Source organism: Elgaria multicarinata, chromosome 1 (assembly GCF_023053635.1).
Source record: "Elgaria multicarinata webbii isolate HBS135686 ecotype San Diego chromosome 1, rElgMul1.1.pri, whole genome shotgun sequence".
Lineage (NCBI taxonomy): Eukaryota > Metazoa > Chordata > Lepidosauria > Squamata > Anguidae > Elgaria > Elgaria multicarinata.
This window is the reverse complement of record NC_086171.1, coordinates 160,019,689-160,041,904: the sequence shown is the minus strand read 5'-3', so window position 1 is coordinate 160,041,904 and position 22,216 is coordinate 160,019,689. Positions and strand designations below refer to the sequence as shown.

The 22,216-nt window shown below is 47.4% G+C and overlaps 1 protein-coding gene across 1 annotated transcript in view; it reads left to right on the top strand.

Moving 5' to 3' along the window:
• The first annotated feature begins 5,608 nt into the window (after window positions 1-5,608).
• The window catches only part of LOC134408677 (chemokine-like protein TAFA-5), a 30,140-nt gene continuing 13,532 nt past the window's right edge, over window positions 5,609-22,216 (top strand). Inside the window, exons 1-3 of the mRNA XM_063141048.1 lie at window positions 5,609-5,754; window positions 16,792-16,944; window positions 18,875-19,002. Of these exons, the coding sequence (XP_062997118.1) occupies window positions 5,658-5,754; window positions 16,792-16,944; window positions 18,875-19,002 (378 nt within the window). The 5' untranslated portion in view covers window positions 5,609-5,657. The remainder of the gene's footprint in view (window positions 5,755-16,791; window positions 16,945-18,874; window positions 19,003-22,216) is intronic.

Here is a 22,216-nt window from a genome sequence, read left to right as displayed (position 1 = left end):
TTAGTAACTTTCACTAGCACCTCTCTTTCCCAGTCCCCCATGGAGGTGGGGCAGCAGAGTTTCTTTTCCACCCTCAAGCTGAAGGGACGCGATTCGGCAACTTCCATCAGAAGCAGAGACACAAGAAATAACTCCAAGAAGGGAAAAGGAACATTTGTGGGAGGGAAAAAGTTCGGTGGGGTGGGGCGGGGGTGGATTTTGCTTTCATCTACACAGCATCCTACCAGAAAACTTAGTATTTGCACAAATCTGAGAGGTTTGTGCAAATACTAACCTCTTTGGAGTTAAGGAGATCCCTAAATTATTTCAGTGGTGAAGGGTCAAACCTTTACAATGAATCACATCTTGAATTTAGACAATCCTCTTCTACAGGGATAGGCAACCTGGTGCCCTCTAGATGTTCTGGATTACAATTCCCATCAAGCCTAGCCAGCATGGCCAATTATCAGGGATTGTGGGAGTTGTAGCCCAAAACATCTGGAGGGCACTGATGGTTGCCTACTCGTGCTCTTATGTGAGCCTAGCCATAATATCAGTCAACCAGCTTTTTATGTCTGTGATATAAATATATGCTTGTGAGTGAACGCTACATTTCTTTGGCTGATGCAGGAAGAGCAACCATCTGCCTGAGCATAAAAAGGTTATCAAAGTGCCCAGTTCTGTGTCTTCATGGATTCCTTGCACCAGCAGTCTTGAGACTCATCACAATTGGTTCATAGATGCGCCAAAAAATATACCAAACATAGGGCATGAATAAATGCCCCCTTCCTCCACACACACCTGATCCCACCTATCATAAAAGACAAGCATGTAGTGAATAAAAGAGTGACAACATGAGCAGCCATCTTCAAAATAGGGGCAAAATATTAATGAGACAAAGCATGCAGATTATTTATTCAGATGGTACAATATATAAATAAGCAGACCACAATACACATATACCCCAGCATACACACACACACAATGTCTGCAACACACCTGTCTCTGCATTTCGAGCCCCGTCCCACCAAGTTCTGGCTTCCTTAGCTCCTGATGAAAAATCGATGGAAGGCTAATGGATCTTAGTGCATTACCCCTCCAAAATAATGCCTACCCTGACAGCATCCAACAATTACTCTTTAAACAGGACTAATAATGCTGACTCGTGCTCCAGCTCCTTTTCAACTCGGATATGGTTGCCTTCCTTATTAATATGATCAGGTGCTTTATGAAGACAGAGTCTCCCGGCTTTCTGGTGCTAATAATAGCCCTGGCTCCACTGGACAAGAGAGTCAATAATTGCAAGCTGGAGAGCTTCTCTGAGGTGTACTCCCCTGCATACAAATCTCATTTAAAGAACGCCCAGTGTCAGTAAACAGTTTTATTACTGACTATTTATATTGGTTTCCCTTTATCCCCACAGATCTGATGGTAAATTACCCGCCCGAGTGCTATTCATTCAGGGTCCTTCATAGTTAACAAACCAGTCACAGGCACTGCTGTGGTGGAACACATGTATTGATTTCCCCCAAATCAAAGGAGAGGGCTGAGAGGGAACGCCCGGGCTTTTCATTACAGGAGAAGCCGCCGACGGAGAGGGAGGGGCTCCTTTTACTGCGTTTGAATGAAGGAAACTAATTCTGTTGCACAAGCCTTTAGAAGAGAATCTTTCAAACCAAGAGCAACCCCAAATTGGAAAAAGCTACGAAACTCACTGCTGACTACCTAACAGTGGAGGTGGGGAGGTGCGAAGGGGGTCGTGGCCCCCCCAAAGGATGCTGTTCCTTGGCAGCGGTGCCTGGAAGTCAGAGATGGTGAGGTGTATCTTCTTCCATGACACCATCATTAAACTGCACAAAAATGAGTACTGCTGACAGAAAGAATCAGCCAGTGGAGGCTGGTGTCTCTGATGTCAGCAGGGCAGTGAATCCCCTCCAGGTTTCAGTCAGAACCAGCCAGAGCTCTAAAGGAGCTAACCAAGGTATGAAGCAGACAACTGAGTAATGTTAATTATTTTATATGAAACATTTGAACACCATCCTTCATCCAATATATGACTTTGCACTCGTTGAAGCTTCCAAGTTGTCTTCAAGGGCAGCCCCATATATAACATATTGTAGTAACCCAGACAGGAAGTTACTAGAGCATGGATTGCCATGGCCAGACTGACCCTGTCCAGGAACTAGCACATCAGCCAAAGGTGGTAAATGGCACCTGGTGCCACTGAGGCCACCTGGGCTTCTAGTGACAAATCTAGGAGGACTCCCAAGCTGTGAACCTGTTCTTTCAGGGAGAATGCAACCCCACCTAGAACAGGCTGAACAGTAATTCCTCGTGAACAAACAAATGACCCTTCACATCCTGACATGGGCCTAAACCATCAGGGCCCACAGCATCATGGAAGCATATATTGTGAACCGCCCAGAGAGCGCCGGTTATTGGGCAGTATAGAAATGTAATAAATAAATAAATAAATAAAATATATGGTATAAGTAACCAAAAAATTGCCTTGCTGGATCAGGCCAAAGGTCCATTTCCAACTCTGCTCAGCCAGGATGCCCTGGGCTCTATAATCCTGCTAGAACCACGTGCTTCATTCCAAAAATGGAATGGAGCCCCTGAAAGAGCCAACCACATTTGGCACAGTCCAGCCTATGAAAGCAACCCAGAAGAGGAAAACTGGGTCTTCTTTTGCTGGAAGCAGGCATAGAAAACCACAAGAGTCGGCAAGCGGGTGAGAGTGGTGGCAGATCCCCACAGGATGCATTCCCTTTCTAGGACAGCTAGAAAGCAGTGGCTAATAATGCCACCAGTTCTCATGGGATGCCTCAGAGTGCATTAGTCTCAAGCAGCCTTCCCAATCTAGACTACACCTCCCACAGTTCCCAGCCAGAGTGGTCCTCAGGCATGCTGGTTGGGGATGATGGGGTTTGCAGTCTGGCACATCTGGTTGGGGGAGGCTGGTCAGATGTCCCAACAGCATTCTGAGAAGTAAATTGTATAGCCTTTAAAGGCTGCCAGCCCATGCCACTTTCTGACAGGGGTGGGTGCGTGAGAGGTGCTTGTAACCCATAGACAAGACATTGCAAGCTAGATCTCATAGCTTCTTAGCACTGCCCCGCCTAGAATGGGCATTCAAGACTGAGCACAGCACAACAGGCAGTCCACAGTGGCGTGATCAAACCAGTGGAAGCTGGTGGCTCCGAGGTCAGTGGGGCTGCGAATCCTCTGGGTTTCAGCCAGAAGAGCTCTAAAGGAGCTACCCAAGGTGCTGAATCCAATTTGGGGGTCAGCATCTTGGATGACTTCTTTACAGTTCTGACTGAAACCCAGAGCTGATTCACAGTCCCACTGACCTCTGAGCCACCAGTCTCCATTGGATCAACTCCTGCTTCTTTGCATCTTGTTTCGGGCTCCTTCTGTGCTTCCGCAGCCACCCTATTGGAGGCAGGCCGCCATCGCTGCCCCACAGCACGAAGTGGGACCCCGAGGCAATCCGGCCGGCCATCCCAGCAGTTCTTCCGCCCAGCTGGACTCCACGCGGGCGAGCAAATCCGACATGAAAAGCTGCCTCCGACCTCACGGCAGACGAGCGGGTTGCTTGCTTGCTCTCTCCAGTGTGTCCATGGCCGGCCCGGCTGGACCAGGAAGCCCGGAATGCGGCAGTGCTTGATCGGCCCACCCATGCCCTGCGGCTCTCACCTTTGCTAAGGCGGGGGGGGGGGTGGAGGAGGAGGAGGAGGAAGGCGCGCATCCCTTTCCTAGCAGGACTCTCTTCCGGCAAAGGGAAAGGCGCGGAGGTTGCAGAGGGTGCGGGGAGGTGGGGAGGCGTAGAAGCCACCGCGCGAGGGAATGCGGCAGCAGGCAGCTCCGAGCTGATCAAGAGGCGGGCAGGCAGCGGCTCCTGCCCGTGCAGCGCGGAAGGGGTTAAGCGAGGGAGACACTCCGCCAAGGAGACTTCATAGCGGGTGGTCTCCGTCTGGGAGGGCGGCAGGCGGCGGGAAGGAGAGGCAGGCGCTGCTGCCGCCGCCGCCAGGTCGTGGAAGAGAGCCGATCGCGGGGAAAGGGAGAGAGATTGGGGGCGGGAGGGGGAGAGAAACTTTCCCCGGATCTTTTCCCTGCGCGGTGACGAAGAGGAGAACGCGCGCAGTGCGCACCCCGCTCGGGGGACAGCAGCGGGGGCCGGATTGCGGCGGGGATCGCCGGCACCCTTGAGGAGGCGCAGCGCTGGAGAGACTGGGGGGTGCCTTGGCTGGGGACTTCGGCGGCGCTTCCTCTGGAATTGCTCGCTACTGCTTCGCTGCCTCTCCCGCAGCCCGGAGATCACGCGCGAAGCAAGACGCGGCGGCGGCGGCTGCAGCACGAGCAGGAGCGCCAGCCTCGGGGCTCTCTTTGGGGCTGGGGCGCCTGCGACGCAGAGAACGTGCAACCCTCTCCCGCTGCGGAGGGCCGGGAAGTCCCGGGGGAAGCTGTGCTACTCCTGAAAAGGGCTGCGCGCCTGCGTGCGAGACGCAGCTTCGGATCTCGCTCTTTACTGATTCTGCCGTTATACGCGTAGATCTTTTGATACACGCACGCACACTCCGCATTGGCTCCTGATCAATCGGATCGAAGATTCCCCCGCCCGGACGGATCTCGCTGCTGTGTTGTGGTTGCGAGCCGGTCGGATCTTGGGCAAGCGCCTGCCACAGGTAGCCAAAGTCCCTCCCCGCGCCTCGGCGGCCACACGCGCACACACTCACGCCGAGAGAGACCCGACGCACGCACCACCAGGCGCCCCGGAGCGCTCCTCCCGCACGCGTGACCCCCCCTGCCTCCCCCTGGGCTGCCTGCAGGATCTGGTGGCGGAGGCACCCCGTCCCTCTCCCCGCCGCATCTCCTCTCCCCGCCCTCCCCACTCTTTGCACCTCCCAGGATGACTCCTTCTCGCGCCCTGGGGAGGCCCGGTGAGCGGGCAGCGGCGCCAGCGAGGAGCCGAGCGGTCGGAGGGGCTCTTGGAGGACGGATCATCGCCGCGAGGATTTTGCCTGGCAAACTGCATCAAAGCCCGAGGAGAAAGAGCCATCGCCGCAGCGGCACCGCTGCTTACTGAATCGCAGAGGAGCGGAAAGGCCGGCAGTAAGTCCGGCGCCGAATCGTGCACGGACGGGACTTCTGCTGGCGCCGAGAGGAAGGGGCGGGGTCCCGTCCCCCCTCGGCCGGCCGCAATCCCAGCCAGGGATACTTCTCAAGTGATGAACTGGTGCAAATCGGGTTGTTGAAGAACACCGTCTCCCGCTTTCCTTCTTCCAGGGCGAGCGGTGGAGTTTGGGATAGCGGCAGCATGTAAAAAGGAAGACCTCCCCTCCCCTCCCCACTCCCCCGGATCCTGTGAGAAATAAGACTTCTGGTCACCCTGGACTTCGTGGGGGTGAGATTAGAGAAGCACCAGGTGGGGACCTCGGTGAAGCTGCAGTGGGAGCTGCGTCTCCTTCACCCCTCAGAAGGCCTAATGCCGCTGTGTACAGCTTTGCTCTGCTGCCCAGGGAATGCAGCTGCGCCCCAGGCACAGCTGGAACCCCTCCGTGCCCCCTGGTAGTAGGATTTAGAGAAAGTCTCGACTTGTGGGGGTGGGGTGGGGGGTTTCCAACCATTTTTGGCCCCAGCTGGTGGCCCATCTGGGGAAAACCTCCATAAGGATGCTGGCCGGATGGAGAGAGCTGTCTACAGGGATAAGCGCTATACTTTGTTGCCTCCTGTTCTTCTGGCTCCTGTACTCTCATCCACCCAAGGAAGGTAAGTTCTTTCCTGATTTGTGCACTGCCTTGTCTCCCTGCTTTGAGGTCTTGCGGGAAAGGGGCTTCTTCCCCCCATCTCACCTCCCTGGTTGCGTACTGAGAGCCAACATATTTGAATTGACCTGATAATGAGGCCATGATCTAGTGGAGTTTCCTCCCACCTCTCCCTTTAGCTCAGGTCCTGGGGTCACAGGTTGCTTACAAGAGGAAAGGAATACATAAAGCACATCTAAATCAACCCCACCCACCTGGGCATTTTGCCATAATCTTCCCTCCTACTTTTAGGCCATAAAGGGAGGGCGCAACCAGATGGCCATACAGGGACATGGATTCAAGGGTCTCTTTCTCTCTTTTTGCTCCTCGGGATCCAAGGCTATCCTACTCCTCTGATTGTATGAAAAGCACCTATAAGAAAGGCGTGATTAGAATCTCCCAGGCAAAATGTCAGGAATATGTTAAAAGATATTGCGTATTTTGACTAGGATGACAGAAATATTGATGCACAGAAAACAAAAGCAAGCAAATGCAAGCTAGCTCAAATTTTAACACTTTGGCATAGCAACATCAGAGCTATCTGTGGCAAACTGCTTGGGTAACTCTTTGCAGAAGAGTCCCCCAAACCTGCTGCTGCCACTGCCACAGCTGCTGCCACTATCAAGTTAGAACAGAATCAAGACTGGGCTGGGCAAAGATGGCTTCTATCCCAAGTCCAAGAAAACAGCATGGATACATTGGGTCAGTGACATTCCAGTCCAGTCAAAGTTTGTTTTTGTTTCTTTTTAATAAAAATTAAGCCAGTTTCCCTCTTATAAAAGATAGCAAAGGCAAGAGTTTGGGGTGGGGTGGGGAAAAAGACTGGTGACATCACTTTCAACCAATCCCAGACCTTCTTTCTCTGGGTCATTTTCAGGATTAAAATTTCATCGTCAGTAGACACAATTTCACTTCCTACAGTTTTTTCACAAAACTGCTTTGCCCAAGGGGAAGATGGGACATTTTAAAAACCTCACCCAAGGCAGAGTTATGTGGGAAACAGGCCAATTGAACACAGTGAGGCTTCCAAGTAAAATTCATAGGCTGGGGCTGCCTGTGACACAACAGCCCTGGTGGCAGGAGGTTTAGGTAACAAGACATGTATGTAATAAAATAAATAAATAAATGCAAAATTTCCCATGTCCCAGAAGGCTTCTAAACTTGATAGAACATTGAACAGGGTTGGGAGATGATGGTTCTGGCCATGAGGAACCACCTACCTTCAAGAATCAAGCACAAAAGAACAAAAAGGGAAACGTTAACAAAAAGAACTCAAGGAATATAAAAGGATGGTCAGTGGTTGTGATGATTGGAAATAATGGGGACTGTAGTCCTGCATATTTGAAAGGTAACAGGTTAGAAAAGGTGCCTGGGAGAAAGTTCTGTTGAATTCTGTGGGGACTTACTTCTGAAGAGACAGGTTTAAGTTTGTGGTTTTTCACTCTCCTTGCACCAAACCCTTTTTCCTTGCCATCGTGTTTGGAATGGGCAGTTTTTGGCTGCTGTGTTCCTCATTGCTTACCAGACAAGCGCATTTCACATCTGTGAACCGCCCAGAGAGCTCCGGCTATTGGGCGGTATAGAAATGTAATAAATAAATTTCTATAATTCTATCGAAACATATGAATAGAATTCCTCTCCAGAGTCTTCCTAATAGGCTGAGTGATTTTGCAGAGCAGAAACTCCCTAATGGAGTCTTCCTTCAAGCTGGCACCTTCCAGATATTTTGGAATACAACTCCAATCATCCCCAGCTATTGGAGATGTTGGCTGGAGATGACAGGAGCTGTTGCCCACCATATCCGGAAAGCAACAGGTTGTGAAAGGCAGCCTTGATGCTTATAAGGAGAATTTTACTGAAAGGGTCCCCACAAAGAAGGAAAGATTAACCTTCTCATGGGGCTCACCAGTGGCTGAGTCAGGCCCATGTCTTGTTACTTTGAGCAGCACTGGTGTGTGGGTGAAGAGTGCTGTGGCCATGTTTACTGCATGAGAGCTTGGAGACTGATTAAGTCTAACCAGTAGTTCCATTGGAGGAAGTCTTACCAATTGGGCCAGGCCTTCTTGCAACGGGAGTTAGGCATGCATGGGTGAAAAGCACCTCTGATCTCCTAATGAAGGGGGTTTCTCACTATTGGTTTTGACATACGGAGTTGCCCGTTTTCAAGATTCCATTTCTCTTTCTGGCTTCCCTCCTGCATATCTACAAGATAATGTACTTTACCATGCTTAGCACGCACTGAATTGCAATGCTTTTGCCAAGAGAGAGGGGAGGGACTTATCTGTGCAGTTAAAAACTAAGGCATAGGGATAAGTGACCTCAGGACACCTGCTGATGGTTAAGATGTCGATCTCACCTCCATCAATATTTGATTGTAGAGTCAAAACATGGGATAGGATCAAGTAAGCTGGTGTTGAGAAATGCCTCTGCCTGAGTCCCCAGAGAGGCCAATCTGGTTTCCCTTAGATGTTGTGGACTTCAACTCCCATCAACCCAGTCAGCATGGCCAATGGCCAGAATGCAGGGAGTTGTAGTCCAAAACGCCTGCAGGCGAAGGCTGAAGAAGACAATAATAGGTAAACAGACCAATAGTTTGACATGGTATAAGACAGCTCCTCTGTAAGATGAAGTTTTAATCCTTCCACTAGCTTGGGCTTGTGAGCCTGTGTGAGTTACTTTATTTTATGTACATATGTATTGCTACATGTGTACACAGACCAGTGTAGGCTAGTGGCTCCGATGTCAGTGGGACAGTGAATCTGCTTCGGGTTTCAGTCAGAACTCGAAAGGGACTTGGAGAGCACCTTAGGTAGCTCCTTTAGAGTTCTGACTGGTTCTGACTGAAATCCGGAGGAGATACACCACCCCACTGGCACTGGACTCACCAACCTCCACTGATCCAGTTTTGCTCCAAGGAGCCCAAGGTGGTGTACATGGCTCTTCTCCCCAACCCCTCCTCTGCCACAACCCTGAGAAGTAGGTTAGGTTGAGAGTTAGTGACTGGCCAAAGGTCACCCAGAAAGCTCAATGGCTGAGTGGGGATTTGAATCTGGGACTCCCCCGTCCTGATCCGACACTCTAACCACTACCTCACACTTCGCCGTATTGGGTCCATCTCTTTATAACCTGAAGACAGTAATTGTGGAGCTTGCCATTTGTGTGTTTAAAATTAGCTCATCCATTCTGTTCCAAGAGCCCTTAAGTGAAAGGTGCCACCATAGTAGAAATGAAAGATCAGAAGCTCTGGGATAAGTGTAGGTCTAATTGGGAAGACGTAGAGCTCACTAAAGTGGCTGTTTTTATCCCCAGAAAGATTGTTTTCTTTCCCAAAGGAAGAGCAACCTCCTTCCACCTAGGTCTGTGGGGCTGGGTTGTAAAAAGGTAAACCAGTCCCAGTGATTTTCAGTTCACAAGAGAATGATATCTCACATTTTTGTCTACCCAACCCAGTTGATGAGGTATTGATTTACAGAAGTGTAAAGGCCTAAAATTCCATATGAGACTCAAGGAAACTATTTTGGGAGATTTGGCCACATCTGCCCTTTTCATACGGCTGTCCCACCTCACAATGAAGGGACATCACTAGGTTAAAAAGATTCCTCCCCCCGACACTACTGGCAACACCTGCTGATTTTACTCTGGTTCATTTTCATTGGGCTCAGAGCCCCACTTTCAGATGCTGTCTTCCAGGAGGAATCTTCGCTTTTGGGACAGCTAACATCCCTTCAATCCAATGTCTGTCCATCTGTCTGCATTCTGTTTTCATAGTAACCAAGAAAATCCTGCCTCCTAAGGTAGCAAGAACAAGCCCTGTTAAGTAACTGATTTGTCACCCTGGGTTTTCCCCTACTTCCTTTCTGCCAGCTTACCCTGTGTAACAGCCCTGCCAGCCCAGAAACTGCAGAAGAAATCCTGTGCCGATGTTCACTCACCCAGAACCGTAAAGAGCACTGTCAGCGTAAACGTTCCACTGAGAGCTCCCGAGACAGGGCCTCTTGCAAACAAGGATGTGAGGGGGCACTTTGCAGATCCATGTGGATCCATAAATAATTTCACAATTAGCAACTGTAGCTAAACATTTATGCAATAATTCAAATGATGCAGCCGTAGCCAGCCAGGCAGGAGCGATGAGTTCAATGCTGGCCTCTGGCGTGCAAGAGACAAGGGGGTGTCGGATTTGCAACCAGAGCTCCAGGTGTGTTGTAAGTCACAAAAGCCACTTGCATGTTGCCCAGAGCCCTTCACTGGGCAGTTTGCAAAGGAAATGAGATGGGGATTGCTGGCAGTTCACCGCTGTGCCTTTGTGACGAGGAAAACTCAGATATTCACAAAATTATTTTTGTGAACCGCCCAGAGAGCTTCGGCTATTGGGCGGTATAAAAATGTAATAAAGAAAGAAAGAAAGAAAGAAAGAAAGAAAGAAAGAAAAAAACCCAGTATATATATTCAAGAATAGATATAGATATAGATATAAAAATACACACACACACACACACACACACACACACACACAGAGAGAGTTCCTGGGTATAGATAGTCTTTTGAGTAACACAGATCTCTTCATCAGAGGGCATTACAGTGCTGTGAAAAGACAGAATGCTGTGGCATCTTAATTATGTAGCTAGTTTGCTGTTTAGCCTTTAAGGTCAGATTAATTAAAAGCTGGTTTAGCCATTAAAATGGCACCAGACCCTTCTGCCTCATAGTTCCAGGAGAATATTGCTGCAACCCTTTTGCAGCAATTCTGTCCAGCTCCAAAATGTGCCTACTCTTGAACAAACAACTTTTTGGGTCTAGTAAAAACTAGCATCTGATCCTGAGCCTCCCTTTCTCTGTGATCGACATGGCAATGTCTGTTCATTTCCATACAATATACTCTAGCTTTGAATAATATATGCTGTGGTGGAGTTTTGAAGATGCTTAAAATCTGGAGCACCTCCATTTCAAAAAAACTCTGCTCTCACATTGCTGAAGGTTGAAATATGTCAGGTATACTGTGTAAAAGCTTTGCTTTGCTTCAGTAACAGTCAGTAGTAAAATGCACTTCAATCAGGTTCATTTCCTATCTAGTGGGATTTGAACTTTACAAAGCAATGTATTCACAGCAGAACATCCCAGGGTAGGATTGTCATACATGACAAACTACACAGGGATTTCATGTTCATTTAGAATGGTAATGTGCGACCTAAAGCGTCTACCGAAAGCCTTGTTTTTTGAAAAAAATCCAGAAACAATGCTGCCATGTGCTGCAGGAGCTTCTATTTGAGCATCCATATGAGGGGTGGTTCCAATAAAATCAGTGAGATAAGCATAAACCCAAGGCTAAATTTACCTATTTTTGGCTTACCACTTTTCCCAAGAGAGATAATAAATATGTCTTGCCTGCTTTGGATGAGGTGCATGAGGGCTGATTAGTCTATATCAGCTTTCCACAACCTGGTGTCCTTCAGATGCTTTATACTTCAAATTCCATCAGCCACAGCCAGCATGTCTAATGGTCAGGCACGATGGGAGATGCAGTCCAAAACATCTGGAGGGCACAAGGTTGTGGAGAGCTGCTCCATATTAATGCCAAACTCTGCAAATGTAAGAAGATATACAAGTGCTAGCTGTTGAATATGCTAATACATAGAGAAACAATGACCTGTTTCACACAACTGGACAAGCCATAATGTCTGCTCGGCCATGGTGGGTTGTCATGTTGTGCAGACCTGGGGCAGTTTCTACTTTGAGAGCCCATGACCTGTTTTAGGGTTATTAATACCTGTGCTGGCTTGCCATGTTGCCTGACCCTGGCAGGACAACTTCGTCATGGGTTGCTGAGAATGGCTACAAAACTGGTCAGCCAGACTGGCAAAACTCAAGGTAAGGACGAAGGAAACGAGGAATTCTGCTGCAGAGGCACCTGGATACATACTGGAGCCAGCAGGAGGACTGAGGGGGAATGAGGGGGTGGGAGAAACAAGCCATGGCAAGCCTTATTGTCTGTCAGGTCAGCAAGCGAACAACCAACCCAGGGTGGCTTATTCGGGTGGCTTAGCGTGATGTGAGAACCGTCCCAATGGCTTGCCTAGGGGCCACTTGGGCTGCAGTCCTAAACTCACTTACTTGGGAGTGAGCCCTATTGAATTCAGTTTGGCTTATGCCTGAGTAGACATGTGCAGGATTGCACTGTTAATGAGTTTGTGGCCCATATGAGATTTGAACCAGGGACTTGGTGGCACTTAACTCCTTTACCAGATCAGTACTAAATTCACTTTGGAGTTGTCCAAGGTGTGCTTACATGAAGCACCTTGTGGGCAAATGCCAGTTCTGTGGGATCTATTTTCTTTTCTTTTTACTAGAATCCTGAGGTCTCCACCAGCCATAGCTAGGTGCAAAATACTGGGGGAGGTGGAGTTGCTTGCAAAATGATGGCTCAGTGACAAAGACAATTACTTGCTCTGCTCCATTAGCTATCCTCTGGGATGAGTTCTGTATACAAGTATATATCTGAGATACTTACAGATCAGGGATTCTACCAGCCTAATGTATGAATGGTGGGGGGTATTTTGTTGCTATTGTTAAACAACTGGAAGTTAGAAACTCTTGCTGATCTACTATAAATCATTCATCGATCCCCTAATAAATCCAGATCTATCTTCTGCCCATCTCTAGGTGGGTCCATGTGTAGTGTGGCTGGTGGTTTGTGCAACAATGTTCCTCCTGCCTTTGGACAGAGGGTTGCGCGGGATAATTTTCAGATCCCTTCAAACCCCCTGATTGCAAGTCAGTTCATCTGAAAACAAAGAACAATGTAGAATGAAATGCAATAGATGAGCACTCGTACAGATTTACTTTTAGTACTTGCTTCTTCTGTTGCTAGTGAGGTTCTGGGGTCAAAAAGACAAAAAAAACTTCCATCATATTAAGCACATTTGTTCAGCAATTAGTGCACTCAGGAAACTAAGAAACTGGATGTTAAAGAACAACCATTTTTATTCCAGAAAGAATTAGCCTGGAATAAATTGTACCGTCTGTTTCTACTCTTGCAATCATTGGCGTAGCTTATAATTGCGTTTCTACACTTCAGGGCATATTTCTGAGATCACAGAACATGGCAGCTATCCCTTAATGTGATTTAATCACCTCTTTGCTCAGACAGTTAAAGTAGTTGAAATGTTTTCTTCTTTTCTTTCAATCAATATTTCTCAGAGCGGTGTCTCAATTTTTCATTTTGATTTGTTCCCCATCTCTTGCTGGTTTCTGCACTGTTATTATTATTATTATTATTATTATTATTATTATTAATTTATTTATATAGCACCATCAATGTACATGGTGCTGTACAGAGTAAAACAGTAAATAGCAAGGCCCTGCCGCATAGGCTTACAATCTAATAAAATCATAGTAAAACAATAAGGAGGGGAAGAGAATGCCAACAGGCACAGGGTAGGGTAAGCAAGCACAGGGTAGGGTAAAACTAACAGTATAAAGTCCGCACTGTACTTTTGCATGTTTATAATACACAACAGGGACCAATGCGCTGCTTGAAAGGGCAAGGTGCAACAACTACCTGTAGTTAGATTCATTTCCAGGGAGCAGGGCAGGGTGCCTAAACACAGGTAAATTTACGTTCAGAAAGATGGTCCCAACTTGCCGCTTCATGTACTACATTTGAGTGGAGTAGTGTTCTTTGCAGTGCCTCACAGACGTTGTGGAGAACATTGTTGGCAAGTTAGTAACTCTATAATGAGCGACATTATCCAGTACTAGAGCACTACTACATGGAAGCAATTCTGAAGCAAGACCACTGATGGTAGTACAATCCCTAAATTAGTTTGTACCTCTTCCATGTAGTATTTTCCCCTCAACTTCCTGTTTAGCACTGCTATCATTAGAGGAAACATCCACTTGGAAGTGCCATTTATTAGGGACACCGTTTTGGACATGGTGCTTATTATACCAGATGTTTCTAGGGTGTCCAGAACATACCCTAAGAAATGAGTAAGAATGGAAAAACCTTAAAGTCCTGAGAACATGGGCAGGGCTGGATTAAGGGCAGATGTACCATTTGTTGAATTATATCAGCCTTCCCCAACGTGGTGTCCTCCAGGTATTTTGGACTTCAATTCCCATCAGCCCCAGCCAGCAAGTTCAATGGTCAAGAATGCTGGGAATTGTAGTCTACAATATCTGCAGGGCACCAGTTCGGGGAAGCCTGAATTATATTGTGGGGTCTCACAACTTTGGCCTATAACTGATGTTTTTACAGCATTCCCATAGAAAGCAGCCATATCTAAAAGCAGCCACACACATACCTACAGCCTCCCTCATTCTTGCCCCTCCCAGTACAGGTAGAATCTTGTTATTCTGGAGCCCTTCTCTGTAGACCACTTACTACCTAAATGTTTATCTGGCTGGCTCTAGGTATGGAAACAGGAAGTTATGGAGAAAGCCTTCTACGAACTTCACCACGTTCAGAGTGCCCCCACCTAGAATATCACCCTCAAATTAGATTAATAACTTATTATAGGACTATTCAGCATCAAAGTTGCTTAATAGTTTACATGCAGTTGTGTTTGCTGAAGTCAACTTGTAAAGTATGATGGTCAGGTGAGCAACTGTGGGGCATGTGCCACAGGGCCCTGGTCCAATGCATGCATATATACCATGTCAAAAGTATGCATGGTGTGGAGAATGTGGATAGGGAATCATTTTTCTTCCTCTCCCATAATACTAGAACCTGGGGTCGTCCTGTGAAGCTGAAATGATTGGTAGGAGATTCCAGACAAATAAAAAGAAGTACTTCACACAGCACATAGTTAAGCTACGGAATTCACTACTACAAGATGTGGTGATGGCCACCAATCTGGATGACTTTAAAAGGGGGTTGGATCAATTCCTGGAGGAGAAGGCTATTGATGGCTACTAGCCCTGATGGCTATGTGCTACCTCCAGTATCTGAGGCAATAAGCCTATATGCACCAGTTACTGGGGAACATGGGTGGGAGGGTGCTGCTGCACTGTGTCCTGCTTTTGTTGGTCCCTGGCCGACAGCCAGTTGGCTACTGTGTGAACAGAGTGCTGGACTAGATGGACCCTTGGTCTGACCTAGCAGGGCTCTTCTTATGTTTTTATGTCACTTCAACAAACACAACTGCTATGTGAAATGCCCCCCTCAGCAGGGCCAGGCTTACCAATAAGCATCGTGAGGCAGTTGCCTCAGGCAGCAGATGCTTTGGGAGGTGAGGGGTCAGTGGAGTGGTTGCAGGGGGACAGAGCTATGAATGCCACACAGCCTGCCCTGAAACCCGCCCCCCTTAAGCTATTCTGAAGCCCTAAGCTAGTCTGCTGTCCCATCTCCAGTGTTGAAGAGAAATTCAACTGTCAGTCTGGTCGGCTTCTTTGTGTGGAATGGACGAGGGGCATCTTACCCTTTGCCTCAGGCAGCAGAATGTCAGTGGCCAGCCCTGCCCCTCAGCAATGTTCGGTCACTGAAATATTCCCAGTGGACGTGAGTAAGTTGGGCTCTTTGATAGGCTGATACTTAGGCATATCTGAGAATTCCGCAACGGATTCAACTGAGTTCAGATTTTTTATAAACCTGACCTGCGGATTCCTCAGCAGACCTGCTTTTTTCAAGTCACACAGATTTCATTTTTCACTTCTTGGGGAAGGGGCATTTGCGCTAATTTCCATTAGCACCAATGCACAGCAGCACAACTGCACATCAGGCTAATGTGAATTAGCATAAGTAGAATGAAATTGTGGTTTTTTTAAAAAAACATTTCCATCAATGTGCAGATGACGGAATGAAAGACACCTGGCAGTCCGTGAAATCCAGATGGAATGGATTGAACAAAATCCGTGCATCCCTACGGATACTATAAAGTATGGAGTTTCTGGCACATGAGTTTTTTAAAGCCAGGTTATAGTGAGAATATTCCCTCAGGGCATCAGCAGTACTGAATATTCATACAGGATCAGGTCCCTAGTCATCACAAGCAGGAAAAGTTATAAAAGAGCACGCAGCAAGGTAAATCATACCCAGCGAATGCTGTTCTAATAGAAACGTCTTAGTCTTTCACATCTACTTATTCAGATAACAAATAACTCTCTCCTGAAGAGCGAGCGAGCAAGAGCGAGAGAGAGAGAATGGAAGATTGAATGTATATATTACAGTCCAAATAAATATGAAAAGGCTGCTGCATATGCCTGTATAAATCCCAGTGATCTCGTATGTTTTCATCACACGAACGCCATTGAAGAAGATGTGAGGAAATGAGAAACTTGTTACCTGTCTAACAGGGGAAGCAGGGAAATGGATATAACTTATTTAAAGGGGCAGGATGATTATTTTTTTAAGGTGGGGGGGGATACATATCTCAAGTATTTTAGAGACCACAACAGGACAGCCAGACCTGGCACAGAATTAAAGGGAATTCAGACATAGAGTAGCAAACGAAAGAATAATCAGGGATAGACTAACAGTGTGGAGAATGTGGATAGGGAGACCTCCCTCTCTCATAATTCTAGAATCCAGGGTCATCCTATGAATCTAATTGGTGGGAGATTCCAGACAGATAAAAGGAAGGACTCCTTCACACAGCACATAGTTAAACTATGGAATTTGCCACCACAAGATGTGGTGATGGCCACCAATATGGATGGTTTTAAAAGGGGGTTGGATAAATTCCTGGAGGAGAAGGCTATCAATGGTTACTTGTCCTGAGGGCTAAGTGCAACCTCCAGTAGTAGAGGCAGAAAGCCTATACACACCAGTTGCTGCGGAAGATGGTTGGGAGGGTGCTGTTGCACCATGTCCTGCTTGTGGGTCCCTGGCTGACAGCATGTTGGCCACTATGTGAACAGAGTGCTGGACTGGATGGAGCCTTGGTCTGATCCAGCAGGGCTCTTCTTATGTTCTTCTGTTTTAGTTCCCTGCTCTGGTGAAGAGGTAGCATACTTGTCCTGTTCTGCTGGAATTAAGTCTGTGTTGTATCCCAATGTCTTGCTGCAGGAAAGGAACTGGAAGTGGGCACCTGTGAAATCACAGCATTGGACAGAGATATGAGCCATCCCAAGAGGATGATCGCCAGGCAGACAGCACGGTGTGCCTGTAGGAGGGGCCAAGTCGCCGGAACAACTAAAGCAAAACCCGCCTGTGTAGATGGTAAGAGAGCAAGGCTGCCTTCTCTCTCAGTAGATTGCTCCAAAGATCCATGCATCAGGCCCAACAAGGAACAGGAATATCTTGAAATGTTCAGAGAAATGCCACGATGTCCTGGTACTCCTCCCGCTGCATACCACGGTCTCTGTGGTGACAAAGACCTCTGATTTTCCACCGTTATAAAGCTACATGTCACTGCCAGCGGAGCTAAAGCGGAGGTTGTTATCATCTTTAAGGTCCAATCAACAAACCAGTTGAGTTTCTCCAATGATAGGTAAGCTAGGGTGACAGTATGAAAAGGAGGACAGGGCTCCTGTATCTTTAACAGTTGTATTGAAAAGGGAATTTCAGCAGGTGTCATCACAACAGTTAAAGTTGCAGGAGCCATGCCCTCTTTCAAATCTGGTCAAGAGATCAGAGAGAGGCAAATAGGTCATCTAGCAGCGCTTATTCTTGCCCACAGCCTAGGAATAAGCAGATCAGAGCTCAACAAGAAGAGTAGGAATCCAGAGAAGGCCAAGAGCTTGCAAAAAGTAGGGCTGCTTGACCAGCACACAAGGGAGGAGGCACACGTCCTCTGCACTCATTCAGAGGGATTGGCACCCTGCCCTCGGGCCCAATCAAGACATACGGAAGTGTTATATTGTGACTTGAATACTAGCTTCCAAACTTTTTGCAGCCAGCAGAAGCGCCAGGGAGCAAATTAGGACCTATTGAGCGGGGCCAGAGGACAACACTCCTGCTCCTCACATGCCTTAGCCTGAGTGGTCAGAATCGCTTTTCTACCACTGACAGAAGCCCTGGCCAAAAGCGCTGTCGACACCTGTCACCTGTCCTAGGTGAAGAAAGAAAACTGCAGGGAAAACAGTCACAGGCAGTGGGTCTTGAGCCTCATGCTAACTTGGCCCTGAGCTGCACGGAAAGGATTTGGCTCCACAAAAGAATTATTATCCAAATTTAGGAAGCTGCTCTGCTCAATCATGTTTGGGGAACTTCTGGATTAAAAAGAAAAAAAGGAAGAAAGAAAGAAAAAAAGAAAGAAAGGCTGAATGCAAAATGCACTGGATGCTCTCTTAGACCTTCAGGCCCTGCAAGAAGCTTCCCTGAGGCTGTCGTGTGTGGGCATGTGTTAACTTGTGTTGCTATGTGCTGTGCGGTGCTTGTGTAACACTGACATGCTACCTATGTGGTGGTGGTGGTGGTGGTGGTGGGAATGTGTCCGCTGCCTGTGGGTGGATGTTTGGTACGCGTAGTGAATATGAGGCTATTCTGAGCCTGCAGGTGGCTGCTATCTCATTTTCAGAGGTGTTATAACTACATCATAAAGCAGAATAGATTTGATGCACGCTCTTTTCATTACCCTTTTTCCACTCCTTTTTTCTTTCCTGCTTCCCTTGCATCTCAGTACCCTCATCCTTCCTTTTGGAATGGCCTTACTCAGTGAGAAAGGAAACGTCTACAGTGCAATCTGGTGCAAGTTTACTCAGAAGTCAGCGGGGTTTACTTCTATGTAACCATGCATACGATTGCAGACCTCATCCTATACTCAAGCTAGCCCTGTCTCGTGGTTTCCTATTCCCATGAAATTCAGGGGCAAGGTCGCTTCATTTGCAAGGGCCATCGACTAACTACGTGTTTATTGTGATAAAATGAACACCTGGACAGGGCCTATGTCAGCCTTCCCGAACATGCCTGCCCCCAATCTGTTGGATTGCAACTCACATTCTCCCCAGCCACCATGGCTGGCATGATGGAAGCTGTAGTCCATTGCATCTGGAGAGCATGTGGTTGGAGGAGGCTACCTTACATCTTTTATTTTTGTTCTTGTTATATGTGCACCTAATTTTTGTCTCCCTCCCCTTTATTTTTATTTTTTTGCCTCTCTCCCTCAACGCATCCCTTCTTCCTTGACGTCCGTGGCTGCGTCTGGCAGCCCAGATCATTGTCAACAAACAGTGGTGCGGGATGGAGCCCTGTGATGAAGGGGAGCTGTGCACATTGCTAATAAATCGTTCAGGCTGGAGCTGCACTAGGCAACTGGGACGTATAAAAACAGTCACGGTAAGTAAACTGCCCTGGCGTCTTTTGGCCAGCCAAGTTGAGGTGGAAGGGGGCCAAACGAAAACTTGCTCCTTGGGAATGAGAGTGCTGAGCTGAGGGAAGGGGGAAAGTTGCAGTGAATAAGGAACATTTTTTTTCCTGTGGTCATCACAGTTCTACGACAGCTAGTTCTTCTGACTAGTGCAGTTTTGTATGCACAGCTGTGAGCAAAGACCATAAACAAGGTCTTTCCTCGTATGTGTAAATGCATGCTAAAATTTAGCACAATTTGATGCATGTATATACAGAAAAGCATCCTACAACTGCCTAAGGAATGCTGAGAGTTGTAGGACTTGTTTTCTTTCAAAATATGTATAGGATGGAGCTCTAAGTGCAGAATCTGGACCTAGCCTGGATTTCTGGAAATGTCAGCGCTCAGCATTGCAGAGGGTTTGCAAACATGGCAAAGGGCTGTTGGGCTCATAAACATAGGAAGGGGCTGCTGGATGTGGCAAGCAATGAGAACACACCTGTCCTGCAGAGCTCCTGGTCCATCTTCCCACACCTGCTGGGTGATATTGGAATGAACCATGTTTGGGGTTAGGGATTTGAGGGGAAGGGAGGGAGAATGGAATGACCACTGGGGAGACGGTGGGAATTTGGTTGGTTGATAGCTGGAAGAGGAAGAGGGTGGAGGTGAGAGGGAACGGGTTTGGGAGATTTCTAGTTGTAATCACACCCATCCCAGAGCTCAGTTTAATGTGGAATTTGTTTCCTTCAAATAAACAACAGTCCTGGGGACATATCAGCCAACACCTCCTCTAACACCTGCACTGTGCTGTTAGCACAAATAAAACCATGACAATGTGAGTAGCTGCTTGAGCTAGGGTGATCACATGGAAAGGAGGACAGAGCTCCTGTATTTTTAACAGTTGTATAGAAAAGGGAATTTCGGCAGGTGTCATTTGTATGCAAGATACAGGATCCCTGTCCTCCTTTCCATATGGTCACCCTAATTGAGCCAGACCATGAGTTCATTTAGGGCCCATGTTGTTACTCAATCTCTGAACTTAAGAAGGTGCCTTAAACCAATTCAGAGCCCAATATTGTTTGCTCCAACACAGCTGGAGGGCACTAGGGCAGAGAATACTAGTCTGCTTTGACAGGGAGCAGCTGTCCAGGCCTCAGATAGAGGACTTTTTTAGCCCTGATATTTAAGGTCGTCTTAAATTGGAGGTGTCTGGAATCAAACCTGTCCTAGAGGCTTCTGCATGCAAAAGACCAGCAGTGGCTGGTGGCTCCGATTTCAGTGGGGTTGTGAATCCATACTGGGTTTGTCAGAAGTATCCAGAACTCTAAAAGGGCTATCCAAGGTGCTGAATCCTATGCCCAAACCAGGGTCAGCACTTTGAACAACTCCTTTAGAGTTCTGGATGGCTCTGGCTGAAACCCAGAATGGATTCACAGCCCAACTGAAATCGGAGCCACCAGCCTCAATTGCAAAGGATGCTCATGCTATGAGTCCTGACAGGCAGGGCCTCTCCAGTGTCCCATGGAGAGTTCTTTCCTAACCCTGATGCTTATCAGGCTGCACCTACAAATACTTGAGACTTGATCTATGCAAAGCATGAGCTCCTGTACTGAGATATGACCCTTCGTCTCACAATATTGTTTAGTGCTGTGCTGAAAATGTTTCCTATGAGAATTTTGACTTATTCTCATTCAATCTGATAGAAAAGAAATTGCTTCCAAAAAGAAATTCAAAGGATAATTTTGGGGGGAGAACTTCTCATGGGTTTGGTTCTGGGTTCTTGTGCTTACCTTACTTACACGATGACTGAGGAGTGGGTGTGAGTGTCCTGTCTTTCATTGAACAGTCGTCTCTCTGACAGCCTGAAGCCTCCTTGGCTTCCTGCACTTCCTACCCAAGAGAAGATGTCATGAATTTATTCCTCCCATAGGGCCTTTTCAGGTCAGGAAGTGCAGGCAGCCTGGAAGACTGTAGAGTAATGGTGAGATGTGCAATAGAAAGAAAAATTTAGGAAGTACCATCAGCCACCTTACAGTGATTAAGTAAGTCAAAAACACATTCAAAATAAATTATAAAATGCCCATAGGAAAATGGAAGCCCTTTGCATGGGGGAAAGAAAACCTTCAGGGAATTCCTGAGATTTTTCTTTTCTTACCTTCTAGAAATTAAAGAACACTTTTCAGAGTTTTCACCACATTTTCTTCACTGTTATTTTTTTGTAGTGGCTGCATTCCCTCCTCTCAGTTCCCTGGAGTGATGCTAGGTATATGGGGCATTGTGGAGGATGCAAAATGGGCGGCAGGCTGTCAACATAATTGATGCAGTGCAGGATATTGCACTATGAAAGCGGCATATAAAAGGCAGGAGCCATACCAAGCAGGACATAGCAGTATGAAAGCAGTATATGGCATGTGTCAATGGGCCCCAACAGTTGTCAATGCACTTCAATACTGCTATAAAGCATCATTGTGGCTCCTGCCTCTTATATACTGCTTTCATACCACTTTCATAGAGCAATATCCTGCTTGGTGTAGATTGGACCACCAGTGTCACCCAATGAAATGGACTAGAAGCAGTAGATGATATTATCCGGGGGGGGGGGGGATATTCTCTCTGGCATCTCTGGCCTCATCTACACCAAGCAGGATATTGCAGTATGAAAGCGGTATATAAAAGGCAGGAGCCACACCAAGCAGGACATAGCAGTATGAAAGCGGTATATGGTCTGTGTCAATGGGCCCCAACAGTTGTCAGTGCACTTCAATACCGCTATAAAGCAGTAGCGTGGCTCCTGCCTTTTATATACCACTTTCATACTGCAATATCTTGCTTGGTGTAGATGAGGCCTCATTTTAAATATGCAATCTTTCTAAGGCCTTAGCTAGACCTAAGGTTTATCCCGGGATCGTCCCGGGGTCATCCCTGCCTGCTCCCGGGATCCCCTGTGTGTCACTTAGATGAACAGGGACGACCCCGGGACGATCCTGGGATAAACCTTAGGTCTAGCTAAGGCCTAAGTGTTCATGTCACCTCACATTCCTATCCAAGGCCTAATCTACCACAAGCAGGATATTTCACTAAGAAAGCAGTATATAAGAGGCAGGAGCCACACTACCGCTTTATAGCGTTATTGAAGTGCACTGACAACTGTTGGGGCCCATTGGCACAGACCATATACCGCTGTCATACCGCTATGTCCTGCTT